This window comes from Arachis hypogaea, chromosome 9 (assembly GCF_003086295.3).
Source record: "Arachis hypogaea cultivar Tifrunner chromosome 9, arahy.Tifrunner.gnm2.J5K5, whole genome shotgun sequence".
Lineage (NCBI taxonomy): Eukaryota > Viridiplantae > Streptophyta > Magnoliopsida > Fabales > Fabaceae > Arachis > Arachis hypogaea.
This window is the reverse complement of record NC_092044.1, coordinates 71,113,576-71,134,972: the sequence shown is the minus strand read 5'-3', so window position 1 is coordinate 71,134,972 and position 21,397 is coordinate 71,113,576. Positions and strand designations below refer to the sequence as shown.

The 21,397-nt window shown below is 32.2% G+C and overlaps 2 protein-coding genes and 1 long non-coding RNA gene across 3 annotated transcripts; 1 reads left to right on the top strand and 2 right to left on the bottom strand.

The window, feature by feature from the left end:
* Positions 1-10,118: 10,118 nt before the first annotated feature.
* On the bottom strand, positions 10,119-12,233 carry LOC112711026 (uncharacterized). Its single transcript, XR_003157168.3, has 3 exons — positions 11,793-12,233; positions 10,887-11,052; positions 10,119-10,384 (listed from the first exon to the last, which is right to left on the bottom strand). It is a non-coding gene; the product is annotated as an uncharacterized lncRNA (long non-coding RNA).
* A 1,954-nt stretch (positions 12,234-14,187) lies between these two features.
* Positions 14,188-18,118, top strand: LOC112711025 (protein EIN4). Its single transcript, XM_025763556.3, has 2 exons — positions 14,188-16,587; positions 17,454-18,118. The coding sequence occupies exons 1-2, from the start codon at positions 14,806-14,808 to the stop codon at positions 17,967-17,969; spliced, it is 2,298 nt and encodes a 765-aa protein (XP_025619341.1). The 5' UTR covers positions 14,188-14,805; the 3' UTR covers positions 17,970-18,118.
* A 669-nt stretch (positions 18,119-18,787) lies between these two features.
* On the bottom strand, positions 18,788-21,133 carry LOC112709206 (uncharacterized). Its single transcript, XM_029289023.1, has 2 exons — positions 19,378-21,133; positions 18,788-19,278 (listed from the first exon to the last, which is right to left on the bottom strand). The coding sequence occupies exons 1-2, from the start codon at positions 21,131-21,133 to the stop codon at positions 18,788-18,790; spliced, it is 2,247 nt and encodes a 748-aa protein (XP_029144856.1).
* Between the last annotated feature and the right edge of the window lie 264 nt (positions 21,134-21,397).

The window sequence follows — 21,397 nt, the reverse complement described above, 5'->3', positions numbered from 1 at the left end:
TAAAAAGAGAAAACTTATGTTTTCTTTCTTTTATCATATACACATATATAGTATGAGATTGGTGAATGATTTGTGAATCAAATTACAACTTAATTTGAGACAAAATCAGTTAGGATCTTATCCATATTTAAAACTCATCATAGAATAAATAATTAATTATTTAATATTTTCAATTATAATATTATTATATTCATGGTGCTAGCAAAGAATATAATAATACTCCATTTGAATTAATATAATTATTTATTTGATCTAATCAAAATAATAATTAAATAATTTATTTACCAAGGATTAGAACACTCGTTAGTGTGTGACCCCATAGGTTCAATACTAAGCGGGTACTATATTAGTCATACTATATTTACTAATCAAGGTTGGCGTCTAGCAACGCTCCTTGACGACCCGATAGTATGAAGTAATAATATTTTTACTAAGAACCCAAGATGAACAAAAATACAACTCCTTCCATCTTTTCAGCTCTTGGCTAACTTTTAGAGTACGGTTTGATTGTCAAACTCTAACTTGTTACCATTATTATAATGAATTATGAATGACTTAAGAAACTCATTTCTTAATTCATTCAAACCCCTTGGCCAAGGCATTGTTTATTTCATTCATTATAATCGTAGAGCTCAAACTCATTACCATAGTTGATGGATTCCATTTTGACTAATTATTAATTCTACAAGTATTTAAATCATACCCAATGTCCATTCAACTAACACCGTAGGGTGTTAGGTGTCCAGAATCAAAGTATAACAAATACATTGTTAATTACTATGATAGTCGCAGGTCAAAGAAAAATTCTAATATTATGTTCATCATAAGAATATCCTATTGACAAATATACGGTAATTATAACCATTAGAAATTCTTAGAGTGCGTCAGTTCAATGGTTATATCTCTATATATACCATTTATATATATAATTTAACAAATGAGATCTATTAATCTTCATCCAATGAAGACTATTATATATATATTAATCTATCCGAATCACTAATGTCCCATTTTTAGTGATTCTACGATTAAGAACAATTTAAATTAAAAGTACTCAAAAAAACGTATATCTCATTATTACGATTCCTATCGTAATTATTCGTTTCTAATTTTTAATTAAGGACACTATCATAAATTATAAAAGTTTATTCTTATAAAAAGAAATAATAATAATAATAATTCATGATAGTATTTTGTTGGACATACACACTTATCTCCAACACACTCATCACATAATAATCGGCCATTGTGGACAACGATCTAAAATGAGTAAGTCACCTATAAAATGGAGAATTTTGGAGTACAATGCGGTATGCTCAAGTTAAATGATATAATCAATGATAGTTTGAGAGTTTAGCTAACTTTAGTGTCAGAAATGTATTTTGCAAGTTAAATGCATCAATGAAGTATATCTCTTTCTGTTAAAAGAGAAGTTGCTGATTTCATCTCACTTGGACGAGCTACACGTGGGATCTTTGAACCGTACAAGAGCAGTCTCTCTCTCTCTCTATATATATATATATATATATATATATATATATATATATATATATATATATATGTCATGCATCACTCTTTTATTTTTCTTTATATATATTTGAAGAATAAGGTTGTTTATTAAACTTAACGTATTCATTAAATAATAGGTAAAAGTAAGAACAAATTTATTTATTTAGCTATCTTAGCTTCTATGGAATATCCAAAAATATCTATGTACAATGGATTGTGACATATAGATACATTCATACTTCTTGATACTATATTAAATTTCAAGAAGATAATAATACTTGTAAAAAGTACAAAATAAAAAGAACGTATTACTTATGAATTCAACAATTAATTAAGGATTCACAAATTCATGTCACTTAGTACAATGCACAATGTACTGTTTTTAAAATGAAATAATTTAGTCATCGACATTTTTTGGTAGTGAATCATCTCATTCATTCACTAACCTTTTTCTAAGTTCTTTTTGTTGATTTCGCCGTGGAAGTAATAAATATCAATTAAAGATAAAATAGTTTATTATTTATAAAAAAAAGTCCAATATTCTTATCGATTAACAAAGTATAAAAAATTTTAATAATTTGCTATATATTTTAAAATATTTATAAGCATTATTTATTTTTATCAGTCAACTTCTAATTTACTTTTTGGGTTTGATAATACTGTGATTCTCAATTTTTTATAAAAAAAATATTAATAAACTATATCAATGATATGTTTAATCTATAAAGTGTTAAAAATTATTCTAATATAATCTCTCTTCAATTATTAAGAGATTCTTTTAATATTATCTTTAAAATAATTTTAAATTAGTTTCTGTAATAACATTATGGAATAGTAATAAGTTTTTTAAATAAATTGTATGTCAATATTTATTTTTTATTATTAAATACCTAACATTATTGTATTAAATATTAAAGAATTAATTTATCGAATTAGAAAACAAAAATGGATGTATGTAGTGTTTTTAATAACGTCAATTCTATATTTTCATGGTTCGAACCATTTTTATAAAAGTTCTCTTGAGTCGAGAGAATCATTCAAAAAGGTATCTAGGGATGAGTAAGGAAAATCGACTAGCATAGTTCCGGGTCTCCAATAATCGGTCAAGGTTTAGCATAGTCCAGCAGGCAGCCATTAGACTTAAGGTAGTCGATTTGTCTGTTAGGCTATGTTTAGTTAGAAGAAAAAAAATAGAGAGGAAAGAAATAGAAAGGAAAGAAAGAAAAGGAAAAAAATTGAGTAGATTTTTATTTTCTTTAGATGTGTTTGGATGAAAGGAAAATAAGAAGAAAAGAAATGGTATAAAAAGACAATTTTACCCTTATATTATAAAATATATTGAAAAATAAAGGGGTAATATTAGAAGTAGAGAGAAATAAATAATTTTCTCTCCATTGTTGGAGGGAAAGAAAATTGGTGGGTCCCACCAATATTTTTCCATTTCTCTCCTCAACCAAACAAAAGAAAATAACTATTTTCCTTCCAATTTATTTCTCTTCCTTTTCTTTCCTTCCATTTTCACCTCAAACAAACACACCATTAGTCATCGATTGAGAAGGCGATTGGTTTGGTTAGTCAAGCTGTTTCACTGTAGATTCAGCGGCCAAGCTAGACAATATTTAACAGGAAATCAATATTTTTTTAAATTTTTTATTTTAACAAAAATATTAAAAATAACTTAGAATTTATTTTTTATAAGATAATTGAATATATCGTATATTAAAATAATTAGACATAAGTATCTCAAAACTAACTTCAAATATTGTAAATATAGGTTGTTGCATATTTGTCTTTCGAATTTTTAAATACTATTCAATTTATTTTTAGAAGTTTTCTGTAAAATTATTAAAAAATATATTATATTTCATGTAAATAATTTAAATCATAACCATAACTTATGCAATGAATAAATTAATAATAATATTACTAGAATTCAAATGAATTAAAATTTGCAACTTACATAGTCAATTGAGCTCGACATTTTTTTCTTAATTTAAAGTTATATATTATTGAATCTGTATTGAAAGTAGTTGCGATTTCTCTCTCAATGTAAATGACTAAATTATCTGCAAAAAATTCGTCTGCCATTTTATTCCGAAACCTTGTTTAAACAATTTTTATTACCGAAAAAGCTCTTTTGTTGTTGTCATAGATACTAGAAGAGTCAAGACATTGCGAATCAGTCTATCAACCAAATGATAAGTTCTTGATTTTCCTATTTCTTTCAATCTTCGATATAACTCAGAAAGTGTCCCAACATCTTTTAGATGATTTGGTATATCAAATGCATAATGTTGCAATTGAGCATTCAAAAGAATTCTTTCATGATTAGAAAAATCTGAAGGATAAAACTTGTCAACTAACTTGCACATATTCTGAATATTAAACAACTTAAAATTGTCTTTAGAGTCCAAAGCGATACTTAAAGTCAAAAACTCCATGGTTTCCTCATTGAATTTACTATTTAACTCTTGTAGTTGAGAGTCAATTGCTACCAAAAACATATCTACTCGATAATGATGTTAAGTTGTTATCTTTGGTTGACAAGATCGATGTCTTCTAACCGTGTATTGTGTACTCATATTAAAAATGTCAATTTCATGTTTCTCACAAAACTTCTTAACAATCTCAAGTAAATTGTACCAACCATTATCCCTCAATTTTTGAAAAAGTAGTTTTGATGTGGAAACAACATGCATTGTATTTCAAAATATCTTGGGATTTTTGTTGTAATGCTTGGCATAAAATATTAGTAATTCCCATAGTTTCCTTCATCAAATGTAACGAAAAAATATTTGAACTCGAGTTTTCATCATGGCCTCTATAAGCGCAATCTTGAAAAGTCAACCATTTAATACAATCAATAAATGTTCCAAGTCTACGTCAATTATTCTCAATTTTCTCTGATGTTTGTCGTTTCATAGGGGAAATGAAAGAATTCTTTAATTTTGGAGGACAAAATTATTTTTCTATTACAATAAGAAAATATCACGTAGTATATTATAGTTGTCAAATTATATATATATATTAACAATAATTACTATTAATGATATATACGAGAGATAAAGTGGGTAGAGGATAATACAACAAAAATCACTTTAGTGTCAACAACATAATGACCACTATATGTCTTGTTTAACTTATATGTTTGTAGCAATTATATATTTGCTGTTATTACTATATGTTGTAATGGTAATTATATACTTTTTATCATCATCCAAAGGTATTTATCAAAAATTATATAAGTGCTATTAAAACTTTTGAACAATAAGGTATAAGACGGCTAATATCTATTTGCCGGTAAATATATTAACGACTATTTCTATTGCTACTAAAAGAAAAGTAAATGACTGCTAAAAGTAATTTTTCTAGTAGTAAGAAGAGAGGAAGATAAAGAAGGGGAGAAGGGGAAGGACAGAACTTCTTGATTCTTGAATGAAAGATTCTATTTCAATCGTAATGAGAGAATATAATGCGATACATTTTGGTTGTCAAATTACTAATTAATAATTAGTAATACTAACAATATATAAGAGATAAAATGAGTAGGTATAGAAAGATAGAAAAAAGAAAATATTAAAAGAGAGAACTTATTAATTTTGGAAGAAAATATTCAATTGCATTAAAAGAGTTGTGAAGGTTTCTAGTATATATGCAGTGTATGAAAGGTTAACAAAACAGACAGAAGAAGAAAATGAATTATAACATCAAACGAACTAGAGATAATAAAATAAAATTGTATGCTTGAGTTGAATATAGATTCTTAAGTTACATATCTCTAAAGTATATAGTTATTTAATTATAGCGGTGAGCTCAATAGCTCTAACTACATATTAGTTAGATAGCCAAATATAAGTAGTAAGTTATAACATACTTGAACTAAGTCTTTGACTTCATTCTCGGTTCCTATGGAGCTCAAACTGAGAAGGGTGTATGATCTCACTCTCACTCTTAGCTTGTCCTAAAATTTTCCAAAGAGATTGATGGAGGGTGGCATTGTGAATATATCTATCACTTGGTATTGTGAGGGAATATTTGTAAAAGAGAGTTTTTTGTGAGTCACTTTATCTCTAACAAAATGAAGATTTCAAAATGCTTTGGTCTATAAGGAGTATGAGGTTGGTAGCTAGTAAACATGCACTTTGACTATCACAATAGATTATTGGTAGGATGGCAATGGGAGTATGTAATTCTGTGAGCAAATCTTGAACTCACACAAACTCGGATTGAGCTGAAGCCAAAACTCTATATTCTGCCTCTATGCTAGATCGACTCACTGTTTATTGTCTGTTGCATTTCCAAGCAATCAAATTGGTTCCAACATAAATGCAATATCCAGTTACTGACTTTTGATCATCAACTCAATTTCCCAATCAACATCTAAAAATGCATGCTAATGAAAAATCAGTACAAGGAGAAAATAGAATTCTTTGATCCATGATACCTTTGACATATTGAAGGATCCATTTGAGAGCTCTTCAATGATTCACTGTTGGACTTTGCATATATTATCACACCTTGTTTATAGAATAATAAGTTAAATCTAGTCAAGCTAATGTCAAACACTGCACGACACTAGTAATTGATTTGAATAATTTTAGATCCTCAAAATATGCAGAATCATCAACACTCAATTTTGAAGAGGATATAATTGGGACAGGGACATGATTAGACATAAGCATGTTAGTTTTGATTAACAAATCAATAATGTACTTCTTTTAAGTGAGTAAAAGTTTATTATCGTTAATATAGGTAGCTTCTAATCTAAGAAAAAAATTGAAACCTTCCAAGGTCTTTAAAAGAAAAAATAGAATGAAGTTGCAAAATTAAAGATTGTAAATCAGTAGAATCATCACCAGTATAAAGGATATCGTCATCAACATATACACATAAAAAGGTGACAAAATTTAAAGTAATCAAACAAAAAAAGATCAGATTTTGTTCTATAAAAACCATACCTCTTTAAAGTTGATAAAAGTGTGAAAAACCAAGCTCTAGGAGTTTGATTTAGTCTATAAATGGCTTCTTTTAGGCTGCAAAGCAAATAAGGATTTGAATTGAATCACAATAGCCTTGTGGCTGTTTCATATAGACTTTTTCATGCAATTCTCCAGTAATGAAGACATTGTTAATGTCAACTTGTCTTAGTTGCCTTTCTTTTGATAAAGCAATAGAAATTACAATTTAAATAGTTTGAGGTTTGCCAACTAGGCTAAAGGTAAATCAACTCCTTCTCTTTAATGAAACCCATTAGAAACAAACCTAACTTTGTATCTAATGACTTGTCTTTGTGGATTCTTTTACAATACAAATACCCATTTGCTATTAATAATAGTAGGATTGGGTGAAGGTGTGATAAGATCTCATGTTTGACATTTCGATAAGGCCTAATATTCAACCTTCATAATTCTTCTTTAATGAGTGGTTTTGAAGGCTTGCTAGATAGATTTAGGAGGATATAAAAGAAAGTTTGGGCCAAAATTGATATTTGGTGAAATTGCTAAGTGCGCAGTTGGTTTAGACAGACCAAATTTTGATCTAGTTATCATGGGAAGAGAGTTTAAAGGAGGTGGTGGAGTCGTGGAGGACGGGGGTGGGAAAGGTATTGATAGTGAAGGCATTTGGATTTCAGTTCATGATATAAGAATTTGTCCAGGAGGAGTGTCATGTTGTTGTGTTGAAGTAGTTAACTCTGATGAGTATTGTATAGAATTGGAGCATTCTATAGAAGGTGGATCAGTTACATGAGGCAATGGTATGTTGTTTTGTAAAGATGAGAGAGTGGAATTGGTGCCTGTAATAAACTGAAAACGGAAAGATTCTTTATTTGAAGAAGGATTAGTAGTCTAATTAGTAATAAAATTAGTTGCATAAGAAAATTTCAGCTCATTGAAAATTACATTCCTAGAAAAATATAGTTTACCACATGTGAAAGACATTTATAACCTTTGTTATTATTGTCATAGGCTAAGAATAGCCATAAATGTAATTTGTAGTAGAATTTATACTAGCTTGTTGTAAAGCCTTAACAATGAATAACATATACGAGTATCATGTGACATATTTTCTTTATGAAATAACTAATAATATATTATAAATACAGAAAATAGATTCAATATTTATTTGGTAATTATATCGTGAAACAAAGATAAATAATAAAAAAATAAAGTATATCGCTCTATAAAAAATGAGTAATATTACTGTTTTCGAGAGTTACTTGAGGTCCAGATCCTTTAGTATGGTAGCATCCGATCTCTTTGGTTTTGAGGTGTCGCTTGTTCGAGTTCCTCGTGAAGATGCGGGGGTAATACCTGCAAGAGACTCCGATACTTAAGTTAGCAAGAGCTTTAAGCAAGGTTTTAGTAGATTAGAACGTGAGTTATATTTGGTGGTGCCAGTGTATTTATAATAGAGTTTGATGACCATCTTGGTGGTGATAGTTCCATTTTATCTTATCTTATATTTTGGGGAGTTTGTTAGAGTCTATCTTTTGTAAGAGATAGAGATATAGTCACGGCTTCTAGAAGTATTGACCTGGCGCGTTAGATAAGTGGAGCTGGGCTCCTTGGTTGGTGTCCAACCTCTTCCAAGAGGTCGGATAGAGGATGAGAGGCCGCCTTTTGAAGTTGATCCTCTCATCCTTATTGGGTCTGACTTTAGATTTGGGTCAGGATATGAACAATTACTTATACATAATAACATAATAACAAAATAGTAAAAACATGAACTTTTTTCCACTCTAATGATATATTACATAGATTCCTATCTCATTTAGTGGTGTGTATATGTATCTTTAATATGATGTAAAATTGAACTCTTTTGAAGGATGGAGTCATTATCAATTTTTACCTAAATCTTTGCTAAAGATTTCATCTTCCTTTTCTATGCAAATAGAAACTCCACTTTTTTGGAGCGAGCTGCGGCCGCCATCAACCTTGCAATGTAGCAGTAGTCCTCCCTCTCCCTTCTCCACACTTTTCTTTCTCCCCCTTCTTGTTTTTTTATATTTTTCTCTTCTCTTTTTCTTTCTTTGTATTTCCTTCCATCTCTTCCTCTCTTTCTTCTGATCTTACCCAATCTCCCCGCTTCCTTTTGTCCTCCCTTTCATCCTCTCCTACCCCATTTCTTTCTCACTCTTTTTTTTTTCATTTTTCTCTTCTATTTCACCTTTTTGTTTTTACTATTTAATTTAGTTTGTATTGAGTTGGAAAAAGCATACGATAGAGTGCCAAAGGGAGGTCTTATGAAAGGTTTTAGAAAAGTGGAGAGTAAGGATCGCATATATTCGTACAATTACAGACATGTATGATGGGGCCACAACTAGTGTGGAGACTCAAGGTGGTGTGATAGAAGAATTTTCTATTGATATAGGATTACACCAGGGATCATCCTTAAGCCCATATCTTTTCACATTAGTCTTGGAAGTACTCACAGAACACATCCAAGAGCCTGTGCCATGTTGTATGCTTTTTGCCGATGATATCGTCCTTATGGGAGAGTCAAGGGAAGACCTAAATAAGAAGTTAGACTTATGGAGGGAAGCTCTAGAAGTGTATGGTATGCGCATAAACCGTAACATAGCGGAATATATGGAATGTAAGTTTAGTCTGAGAAGGGAAAACCCTAATATAGAGGTGAAGATTGGGAAAAATATCCTACCAAAAAGTTAAAAATTTTAAGTATCTTGGGTACATTATACAGGATAATGGAGAGATTAAACATGATGTAAATCATAGGATCTAGGCAGGTTGGTCAAAATGGCGGAGTGCATCTGATTTCATATGCGACAAAAAAGTGCCTTTAAAACTTAAAGGTAAATTCTATCGCACTGATATAAGACCGGCTATACTTTATGGTACAGAGTGTTGGGCGGCCAAAGAAGAGCACGAACATAAACTGAGTGTGACAGAGATGAAGATATTGAGATGGATGAGTGGTCATACGTGATTGGATAAAATAAGAAACGAAGATATCAAGGAGAGAGTTGGAATAGCACCTATTGTGAAAAAGATGGTTAAATCGCATCTCAGGTGATTTGAACATGTGAGAAGAATACCGACAGAACACCCAGCCAGGAGGGTGGATGAGATGGAAGATGGACAAGGGGTGAAAGGCAGAAAAAGACCTAAGAAGACCATCCATGAGGTGGTCAAACGAGATCTACATATAAACGGTCTTTCTATAGACATGATACATGACAAAACACAATGACAATGTTTGATTATTGTAGCCGACCCCACCTAATAGGATAAGGCTTTGTTGTTGTTGTTGTTATTGGTAGGAGTGTTCGCGGTGCAGTTTGGTTCGATTTTTGAGAGAAAAGTCATCCGATCCAATCGTTTAATTAAACTGCGGTTCGGTTTGGTTCGATTTTTTTATTGAGGCCATCTGAACCAAACCAAACCAATTAAAATCGGTTTGGTTCGATTTGGTTTGTTCGGTTTTTAAAAAATGTTGCCTCTTCATCCTTTTCTACCTGTTTGTGAATTGTGATCATTTTACTAATGCAACTATAATTTTCAACAAAAGGAAAGTCTTGAAGCCACCTTTAGAGTTTTTTTCGCATGATCTCAAAGTCACTGGGTTTAAAATAAGGAATCAGTCACGGATTCAAAGAATTGACAATCCATCCCATTCTTATCAAGATATTCATATTCATGCATATTCTTTCCTAGTACATCATAACCAAAGCTACAAGTGTTATATAATAAACATGACAAACTATTCCATTCTTATCAAAATATTCATATTCATGCATATTCTTTCCTAGTTCATCATAACCAAAGCTACAAGTGTAACAAACAAGACAAACTATTCCGTAAAGCTCTCCTTGATAACTCCATCAATGGAACTGTCATAAAAAAAACCTTCAAATCTGCTCAAATTAAGAGGTGACAATGATCAGTGAACCAGCAAATAAATTTCCTTAAACAGAACAACAAATAAATTAAACAATGATGAGTAAACCAGCAATCAGAAAAGACCATAAACCAGCAGCAATCCAGCAATACAATAAATCAATAACCAGCATCAAGCAATAAACTGAAAAATAAATCTATAAGCAGTAATCCAGCAATACCAAATTATCAACAATAAACTGAACAATACACTGATCTCAATACACTGAACAATAATTCAATAACCAATAATACCAAATTACCAACAATAAACAGAACAACAATAAAATAATTCAACAACCAGCAATAAACAGCAACCAGCAAATTACCAACAATAAACAGCAACCAGCAAGGCAGCAAGCCAGCAACAAAAACAATAAAATAATTCATCAAATCAACAATGCACCCACCAGTAAACAGCATGTAGCAACAAATCAATAATGCACCAGTAAACAGCAAATGGTTCAAAATTCAAATTACCTGACTGGGAGACTCGGAGGTGCTGGGAGTGGGTTGAACTGATGATCGTGGCGCTGAGTGGGAGAACCCAGAAACACTGCTGTGATGAAAAACGACACTGAGAAGCACTCAATCAACTCCAGATATCCATACTCTAACATAAGCGCATGTGATGCCTAGCTCAACTCTAAAGTTTCACATGGCAGTAAATGTTAGCCTTGCAGCCTTGACTACCAAACATCAGCCATATACCTTATACCAAATTACTAAATACTAATAATGCTTGCAATTGCAAAGCCTAGAAAATTTCAAGCACCAAATCATTGTACTACTATTGTACATGTCTATAACCCCATCAATTCCCTAGAAAACAACACCTTATATTTTTCTCAGATAAAAAAATTTATGGTCGTTTGTGCATGTTGTGATCCAGTGATATCTTCCAATACAGGGGAAGGGAAAGCGTGCATGCAGATTTTTTCCTAATACATCATAACCAAAGCTACAAGGGTTATAACAAACAGTACAAACTATCATTTTTTACTATCATTTTTATCTATCAATCCAATTTCTTTGGTCTAATAATTCAAGAGCAAAAACAACAACAAATAGATTAAAAGCAGAACAACAAATAAATTAAACAATGATCAGTGAACTAGCAATCAGAAGCAATTTAACTAAACAATGAACAACAATAACAAATAAAACAATGAACACTGAACTAGCAAGAAAACAACAACTAGCAACAATGAAAATCAAATAATCAATGAATCAATAACAAGTAAAACAATAAAACAAATAAAACAATAAATTTCCCTAAACAATGAGAAACAAATAAAACAATAACAAGTTAACAACAGCCAGCAACAATGAATCACTGAACAATTATTATTGAACAGAAATTAGTCAAATTACTTAATTACATACCTGACTCAGAGGCTCGGGCTCCATGTCTCACTTGAATCGGTGGTTGGGTGGCTTGGTAGTCGGTGCTGTGCTGTGTTGTGGGTGGCCGAAAACACTGCTGGGTGGTTCTGTGCTAGGTGGCTCGGTGGGAAGAAGGCTTCGGCGCTGCTGGGAAGAACGCTGCTGGGTCGGTGCTCGCTGGGAAGAAGGCTTCGGCTTCGGCGCTGCTGGGAAGAAAGCTGCTGGGTCAGTGCTCGCTGGGAAGAAGTCTTCGGCGGCGCTGCCAAGTGATGGGAGGAAGGGCTTCCTACTCGAGACTCCAGTGCAAAGAGCGAGAGTGTGAGACCGAGAGAAGAGAGCAGCTAGAGCTAGGTTTGCATTTGGGGGTGGGGGGAGCGCGGGGGGTGGGGGGGGGGGGGGTTTGTTAGGTCACAATTCAAGAGTCACGTTGGGGGTGGGGGTGGGGTCGGGGGAGGGGGGGTTTGGTTTTTATGATTTTTTAATTTACCGGTTCGGTTCGGTTTGATTAGGATCATTGTCAGACCGAAAACCGAACCGAACCACAATAAAAACAGCAAAATATATTTTTTTAATTTTCGATTTTGTTAGTTCGGTTAATCGATTTAGATCGGTTTAAATCAGTTTTAAACACCCCTAATTATTGGTTCTCTGATTTTACTCTTCAATAACTTTTCTTTAGTATATATTTTTTTTGTGGTGTTTTATTTTTTTTGAGTGGTTTGAGTATAATGATATAAATCTCTCATATCCAAAAACTGATATATTGAGATTTGCTTTTTGTTTATGAAAATATTTTTTAAAACAGAAGAGGATTTATATTTAAGCCGAGAAAAAGAATTTATATTTTAACCTGTAGCAATACTTTTTATGTGGATTTAGAAATTTTAAAGATTTAGATTTGTTTCTATTTCTACCAATTAAGATTCTATATAATTGAATATTTGAGTTTGCTTTTAATTTATAATTCAAATATAGAAAATATTTGTTTTTTATTTGGATCTAATTTATCTGTATTTTCCATAAGTGTCACATAACTATTTTAAGAATGAAATATTTTTTCTATTAAAAAAAATATTCTATATAATGTTTTGGTTGTTATATAATAATAATAATAATAATAATAATAATAATAATAATAATAATAATAATAATAATAATAATAATAATAATAATAATAATAATAATATATTTCAGGAGAACTTACTAATGATTTGCAAAATAGATTGTGTGCAAAAGTTTATACTGTCTAGAGTTTATAGAATTAAAATATAGGTAATGTTTTATGGAGAATCCTATAATAACGAAGTTTCTGTGTGAAATAGGCGAAAATGTGTATATAATTTATTCTAAATAATTAAAAAAATTACATAGTTTTTTAGATAAACAAAGGAATAATAAGAAAATAAAATAATTACATTCAAATGAGAAAGACAAAAGACACAAAAAAATATGAGAAAAACAAATATGAGAAAAACAAAAACAAAGAATACAGACATACAGTAATAAAAGAGGCACATGCATTTAGTCTTGATCCAAGCTGCTTGCACAAAAAGGGATAAAAACAAAAAAAATTACTTAAGAAATTAATTTTCTTATGCAAATATAAGAGAATTTTATAAAAGTATTTTAATATATAAATTTGATTAGAGAAAAGCAAACAAGTATTTTTGTGTTAAGTGCTAATCAAATACTATTTTCTCGTCTTTATTTTAATAACGAGCATGTTTGTAATTGTTTTGACACTTAATTTAGTTGAAAACTTAGTCTTATACATTTAACATTATTTATCTAGTTAATTCACTAGGCACTCATATATGTTAAATTGCATTTTTATTGATTATCTTTTATATAATATAATAAATATAAGAATGATTATAACTCAATAATCAAATATGTAAGTGACTAAAATTTAAATTAAATTATGTGGATTTTTCGTTAATATATAAGTATAGATGGATTAAATGACATTGAATATGTCAAAATTAAACTCTAATTGTTAGATTATTTTTTTTTTTAAAATGAGAAAATTAGTAAAGTAAAAAATTACGTATTTAGTTACTCTTGAATTAAGATAGTAGAATTCACATATAATAAAAATTATAAATTTAATATTGATTAACTTTTTATTTTATCAATTTTTATTTTAAAAAATTTAAATTTTTAAATATTAATAGGCTAAAGTGAATTTAGTATTTATTTTTAGAATTTAATTTTAATACATTCAGAGTTGTCTAATTACATAATACTACATTTAATAAAAATAATTATTTTTAATATTCACCACATAAATAATTATTAAAAAAATATTATTAGATAAGTAAATAAATAATTTTATAATATAAAAACATCAAAATTAAACTATTCTTTTAAGGAATAATACTATAAAATGAAAAACATCGAAGGAGTGAGCAAGTGGGTGGAAAAGATGGGAAGTGAGTTACCAGAATTAGAAAAGAGATGAGATTCAACGAATTGTAGATTCCCATTCCCATCAGCATAGGTGTTGCTGTTGCTAAATCGTAGTAGACAAGTAGCGCATGTTTGACGGTGACTTTCACATTCAAACACAGTACGAACGACTGACTCATCACTCTCTCACTAGTCACTACTCATGCTTGGTGCTTCTTAAATCTTACTCCCAACTCAAGATTCATGCACCTTACTTACAAAACCTCCTTGTCTGGGTCCCACTCTATCTTTTCCTCTTCCCCTCCGAAATAAAAATATCTACCTTTATTCCGTTCCGGATTACACAGTTTAATATAACATTTTCTTCTTCTTTTTTTTTTTTATTCTCTGTCTCTCTCTCTCTCTCTACATTCAGAATAAAAATGCTTCGCTTCTGGAAGAGAGAGTAGGCAATGAAAGCTTCTTCGAATTCTGGGAATGCTGCTTCTTGAGTTTGACGGATTCTAATCAGGTTCGGCTAGGCAACCGTCTGAGAGTTTTCATTTTTGTTTCCTCATTTAATTTCTTCTGAGATCTTTGAATAAAATTATTAGTATGAAGGATAATGCTTAGAATTATTTGTGGCATGGAAACAAGAGTGGGTCGTATCATTGTGTTATTGTTCTTGTTGGTGGTGCTTGGTTGTGTTTCTGGGAATGATTCTGGAGAATACGACAACTGCAACTGTGATGATGAAGAAGGGATTCTAAGCATACAAAACATACTAGTTGGGCAGAAAGTGAGTGACTTTCTGATCTCCATTGCATATTTCTCCATACCCATTGAGCTACTTTACTTTGTGAGCCGTTCCAATGTCCCGTTTAAACTGCTGTTTCTTCAGTTCATAGCATTCATTGTGCTGTGTGGATTGACCCATTTGCTCAACACCTATTCCTACCATGGGCCTCCTTCTTTCCAACTTGTGGTTTGTCTCACAGTTGCTAAGTTCCTCACTGCCCTTGTTTCTTGTGCAACTGCATTGACCCTTCCACCATTGATCCCTCTCCTACTTAAGGTCAAGATCAGGGAGCTCTTCTTGAGGCAGAATGTCTTGGAGTTGGATCAGGAGGTTGGAATGATGAAGAAGCAGAAGGAGACGAGTTTGCACGTTCGGATGCTCACCAGGGAGATTAGGAAGTCCCTTGATAAGCATACTATCTTGTACACCACGCTTGTCGAGCTCTCCAAGGCGCTGGATTTGGACAATTGTGCGGTTTGGATGCCAGATGAGGAGAGAAGGGAAATGCATTTAACACACGAATTGAAAGCGAATCCGTCGAGGGATTTTCGCAATTATGTCCCCAGGAACGATTCGGATGTTTTGGATATAAAAATGAATAGGGGGGTGAGGATTTTGCGGCCAGAATCTGCGCTGGGAATTGCGAGTAATGGCGGCCATGGGGGCACTGGGGGTGCGGTGGCAGCTGTTCGAATGCCCATGCTTCGCGTTTCGAATTTCAAGGGCGGGACCCCGGAGAAGGTTGAGACATGTTATGCTCTACTGGTTTTGGTTCTTCCAAAATCAAACTTCCGTGTTTGGACTCACCAAGAGCTGGAGATAGTGGAAGTTGTTGCTGATCAGGTAGCTGTGGCCTTGTCTCATGCATTCATTCTTGAAGAGTCACAGAGAATGAGACAGAAACTCGCGGAGCAGAACCGAGTGTTGCAGCAGGCTAGAAAGGATGCAATGATGGCTAGCCAAGCGAGGAAAGCGTTTCAGAAAGTGATGAGTCATGGAATGCGGAGGCCTATGCATTCCACTCTGGGACTTCTTTCGCTGTTACAAGGTGAAAATATGAGACCTGAACAGAAGATTATTGGCAACTCAATGTTGAAAGTTAGCAGGGTGCTCTCAAATTTAATTAATGACGTAGTAGGGATTTCAGAGAATGAAAAGGGAAGCTTTTCATTAGACATGAAACCTTTCCTTTTACATTCAATGTTGAAGGAAGCCGCTTGTATTGCCAAGTGTTTGTGTGTATATAAAGGCTTTGGTCTTGAGATTGATGTCCAGAAATCTTTGCCTGATCAGGTTGTAGGTGATGATGAGAGGGCCTTACAAGTAATTCTGCATATGATTGGCGATTTATTGAACACATACCATCAAGGGAACCTCAAGTTTCGTGTCTTTTTAGAAAGTTATGGTGGAGATAAGGATGATAAAATCAATGAAGCATGGAATATGAGGAATCAAAATGATTATGTACATATCAAATTTGATTTTCAGGTAATTAGTAGTTCTCAATCGGAGGAGCTGGTTCCAACCATAAATTATGCCAGTAGTGGGTACCACAACAATGAACAAACAGAGGGCATGTGCTTCAGCTTGTACAGAAAGTTGGTGGAGGTTAGTGCATAATTATATTGATCAAATTTACATGCTTCATAATTATGTGATTGTACTCGTATACTGGTAATGGATAATTTCCATGATAATCTTTTTGTCCTGCTTATGATTGCCGAGAACTCCACTTTTTTGTGGTTTGATATCTTAGGACCAATATGCATACTAGGTTGCTTGTAATCTACAAAGGAACAAGTTTCAATCCAATGCTTTATTGTGCCAGCAACCCATTTTTCCTTTCAATATATGAATTTCAGATTCATTGTGTCTCATTTGAAACGAACTGTAGGCAACTTTGAACATTGGGTGATTCACCTTCTAACATGGCATAAAATCTTTGGTCATCTTCTTTACATTTGGAAGTTAATACTAGGCATGGCATTTATAAGAATAATTCTCATACATGGATGATCAGTTAATTTACTAATATTTGCGCCATTTCACATATTCCTCTTATAGAGGCTGCACAGTTTTGGTATGTGCCTGTTTTATCAAAGACCTAACTTGTTTTTGGAAAAGAACTTAATAATTAAAGAACATATTGGGGAAATTAGCTTGAAATCTTGATTTTGATCTGATCATATGGGTTAGTTTTTGAACTATGACACGAACTAGACTAAAAGAAATTCATATTTTTCCTTTCTACATGTTATATTAGGATACCACCGTAACAATACGAATTATTTAGTTAGGGATTAGTATAAATAAAGTAAATAAGGTAGAGACAGAGTGTGATTTGGTTACACAATATTGCATAATCTTAGTGAAATCAGTGTAATTAACCCTAAATTTTATGTATTATAGTTTGATTCTTCATATTCATGGTATTGTTTGGTAACTCTGACTTTACTATGTGGAAATATGTGCAGATGATGCAAGGTTATATCTGGATATCACCAAATCCTCAGTGTTTGCCACAAGGCATGACACTTCTTCTGAAGTTTCGGAAAGCACCAATGCTCGGAAAATCCATAGTTGCGCCGAGAGATTATTCGAACTCGCAGTTTAGAGGCCTTAAGGTTGTGTTAGCCGACGATGACTGTGTAAACCGGATTGTGACGAAGAAGCTACTCGAGAAGCTTGGATGTCAAGTAACTGCCGTTTCATCGGGTTTCGAGTGCCTGAGTGCCATAAGCGCCTCAAACAACTCGTTCCGAATAATCTTGTTAGAACTTCATATGCATGACATGGATGGTTCTGATGTGGCAGGGCGGATCCGGAACTTCCATAAGTGGCCCTTGATTGTAGCCCTTTTGTCGAGTGCCGAAGAACATGAGAAGCAGAGATGCATTCAGGTTGGAATAAATGGATTTGTGCACAAACCTGTACAACTTCATGACATGGCTGATGAACTTGGAAGAGTGCTGCAACGTGCCGGTGCATAAAGGCGTAAAGAGTTTTAATTTATGTTCCTCAAAATCTATAACTAGAAGTAGAACATGTATAGAATATAGGGACCTTTTTGGCAACTTAAAAACAATAAATATAATAATAAAACATAATTATAGTGGGTCCACTTTTCTGGACATTTCTATGATTGTGGTTCTGGTACCATGATTAATTATAGCTTTGTTAGCGGAAATGATCAATTTAGGTCTTTGTTCCGGTGTAGATTACAAGATTCTTCTATACACGTGTAGAATGCATAGCGTCAAGCTCCAAGGTAGGACTGCTGCAAGACACGGCCAAGTATGACGACAACTTCTGAGATAGTGGGGCTTAGTGACTAGTGAAGATATATAGGTTTTGTAGGTCGTTAGTGTTGATTTGTAAAGTAATTAATAATGAATTTAAATTTTTTAAATTTTAAATTTTTATTTTAGAGGATAGAGTGTGATTTCTCATTATTTATTTTATAAGTGAGACTAAAAAAAAATATGAGATAAAAACTATTTAAAGGTGAGAGATCACACTTTATTCTTTAAAATAAATTTTTTTATTTTAGTTCTCTTCAATGTCTTTTTTGTTTCTTAGATAATAAAAGCACTGCCATGGAGGGAGAGTAGGTTATACCACGCACGAGTGAACTATGGGTGAAAAGGGTGACTTGCAGTGACGGATCCAGAAAATTTTTTCAGTGGGGGCAAAATATATATAATATAATAATAATTTTTATAATTAATGTTATAAAATATGAATATTTTTTAAATTATTTAACCAATAAATTAAAATAAAATAATAATTCAAAATAATAACAAATAATTTAGAATTCCATTCTTCTAGGTTTCATATTTTGAAAAGATTGAATAATCTTTTCATTGTCAATACAATCAAATGTCTCTCTTTCTATGTATGTCACTAAACAATCATTTAAAAATTCGTCTCCCATACGGTTCCGAAGTCGACTCTTTATGATGTTCATAGCAGAAAAAGTTCTTTCAACTGATGCAGTTGCTACGGGCAAAACTAAAGCTAACTTCAAAAGAAGAAATACTAATGGATAAACAATATTTTTTCGAGTCTCAACCAACTTCTGAGAAAGAGCACCAATTCCATTTAAGTCTGAGAATTGATCATCAGAACGCACATCTAGTATGAAGTTCTCAAGTTGACTGTCAAGTGCCAAAAGTTGAGTGGAAGAAAATTCTAATGGATAGAATTGAGCTAACTGGATCAACTTCTCCTTATCAAATGCAAAAAAAGAGTGTCTTGGATTCAAACAAGCTATGCAAAGAAGCAATTCAGTATTCACCTCTGTAAAACGATTATTGAGTTCTTGAAGTTGTCTATCAACTACTTGATAGAATATCTCAACTTGAAAATGATGCAAATTTGATATCTTTTGAGCTTTGCGTCTTGATCTTCCTTGTGACACAAATATATCATCCATGATTGGAACAGTAATATCATGTTTGTCACAAAACAGTGAGACTTCGTCAAGTAAAAGAGACCAGCCATCATCTCTTATATTTTGCAACCGTTGCTTAGACACTTTGACTAATGCCATAGCATTTACAATGTCTTGATCATTCCTTTGTAACGCTTGAGATAACTCATTAGTAACTCCCAAGATATTTTTCATCAAGTGCAAGTTGAAAATGAATTCAAAGGATTGAATGACATTCAATAAATGACATGCTTCAGCTCTTTGTTCTGAATTATTTCCATCTTCCTCAACATATTCAAGAACATTAACCACAGAAGGAAATAAAGAAATTAATCTAAGTATAGTTCCATAGTGTGAACCCCATCTAGTGTCTCCAGCTCTTTTTAAAGCTATTTCTTGATTCAAACCACGCCCACTAGAAATTTCTCCACTTTTTAGTGCTTCAATTGTCTTAGTCATTTGACTATCACGAAGCATATCTCTTCGTTTACACGAAGCTCCAACAACATTGCACAAATTAGTTAACAAATTAAAAAGCAAAGCAATTTCAACTTGTTTTTTTGCAACCGTTACAAGAGCTAACTGAAGTTGGTGAGCAAAGCAATGTACATAGAAAGCATAAGAATTTTCTTTCAATATCAAAGTTTTCAAACCATTAAATTCTCCTTGCATGTTACTTGCACCATCATATCCTTGTCCACGTACTCTTGATAAACTTAAATTATGTGTTTCTAATAATGACTCCAATGCTAATTTTAGAGATAAAGCATTAGTATTAGAAACATGAACAAGACCAAGAAAATGCTCCCTAACTTGTCCTTCTTTATTCACATACCTTAAGCAAACTGACATTTGCTCCTTAATAGAAATGTCACGGGCTTCATCAACCAATACAGCAAATAATTCATCCCCAAGATCATCTACAATAACTTTTGTCGTTTCCCTTGCAGCAGCTCTTACAATATCTTTTTGAATTGAGGGTGCTATTAGTTTAAGATTCCCACGAGCATTTTTGAAAGCACGACCAATCTCTTCATTATGTTGCGCAAGAAAGTTTAGAAGTTCCAAAAAATTTCCTTGGTTAACAGAATCATCTGTCTCATCATTACCACGAAAGGCCAATCCTTGTCGCAAAAGAAATCTAATACAATCAATTGTTGCTGTCAAGTGAATTTGATAATTCTTTTTAGCTTGCTCAGATTGTTTTTCAATAGCAGCAGTGATGTGTTGTTTTGGTCTCATAAGTGCTTCACATTTTCTCCAAGCTTGATTATGAGCGCTATCATGAATCCCAACATGAATTTGTAGTCTCTCCTTTTTTTTCCAATTTGAAAAGCCAGTAGTTACAAAAGCATCACCACCTTCAGTCTCAGGTTTCATAAGATAACAACAAAGACAAAAAACAGCATCTTTTGATATACTATACTCTAACCAGTTGCCATAGTCATCAAACCAATTAGGATTAAATCTTCGAAAAGAAGAACCACAAGCAGTTTGCGGAAAATCGTGAGTCCTTGGTTGACAAGGACCTTTTTGCAAATATGCACATCTAACTTTGTCTCTGTCATTCGGGTGATAACTTGAAATCTTTGGTCGTTGTCCTGGATCTGCTATAAGATTATCTACTTCAAATTCTAAAAACCTCCTTTTATTAGAAGAAGTCGATGAATTGTTTTGGAATCCAATCTCCAATGATGAGGTTCTTTTGAAATATTTCTCCATTACTAATAAGATAAAATTATAAATACAAAATTATAAATACAAGTATAAAATTATACACAAATTAAAAATACACTATAAAATTATAAATACACAATTCTACACAAATTAAAAATTACAATATAAAATTATAAATACAAGTATACAACAAAATAATTTAAATAAAACAACAACAAAATAATTTTTAGCCTCTCTTGTCAGCCACTCATTTCTTTGCCTTATCATTACTTAAACAGAATTTGCCTTATCATTGCTTAAAGAGAATGC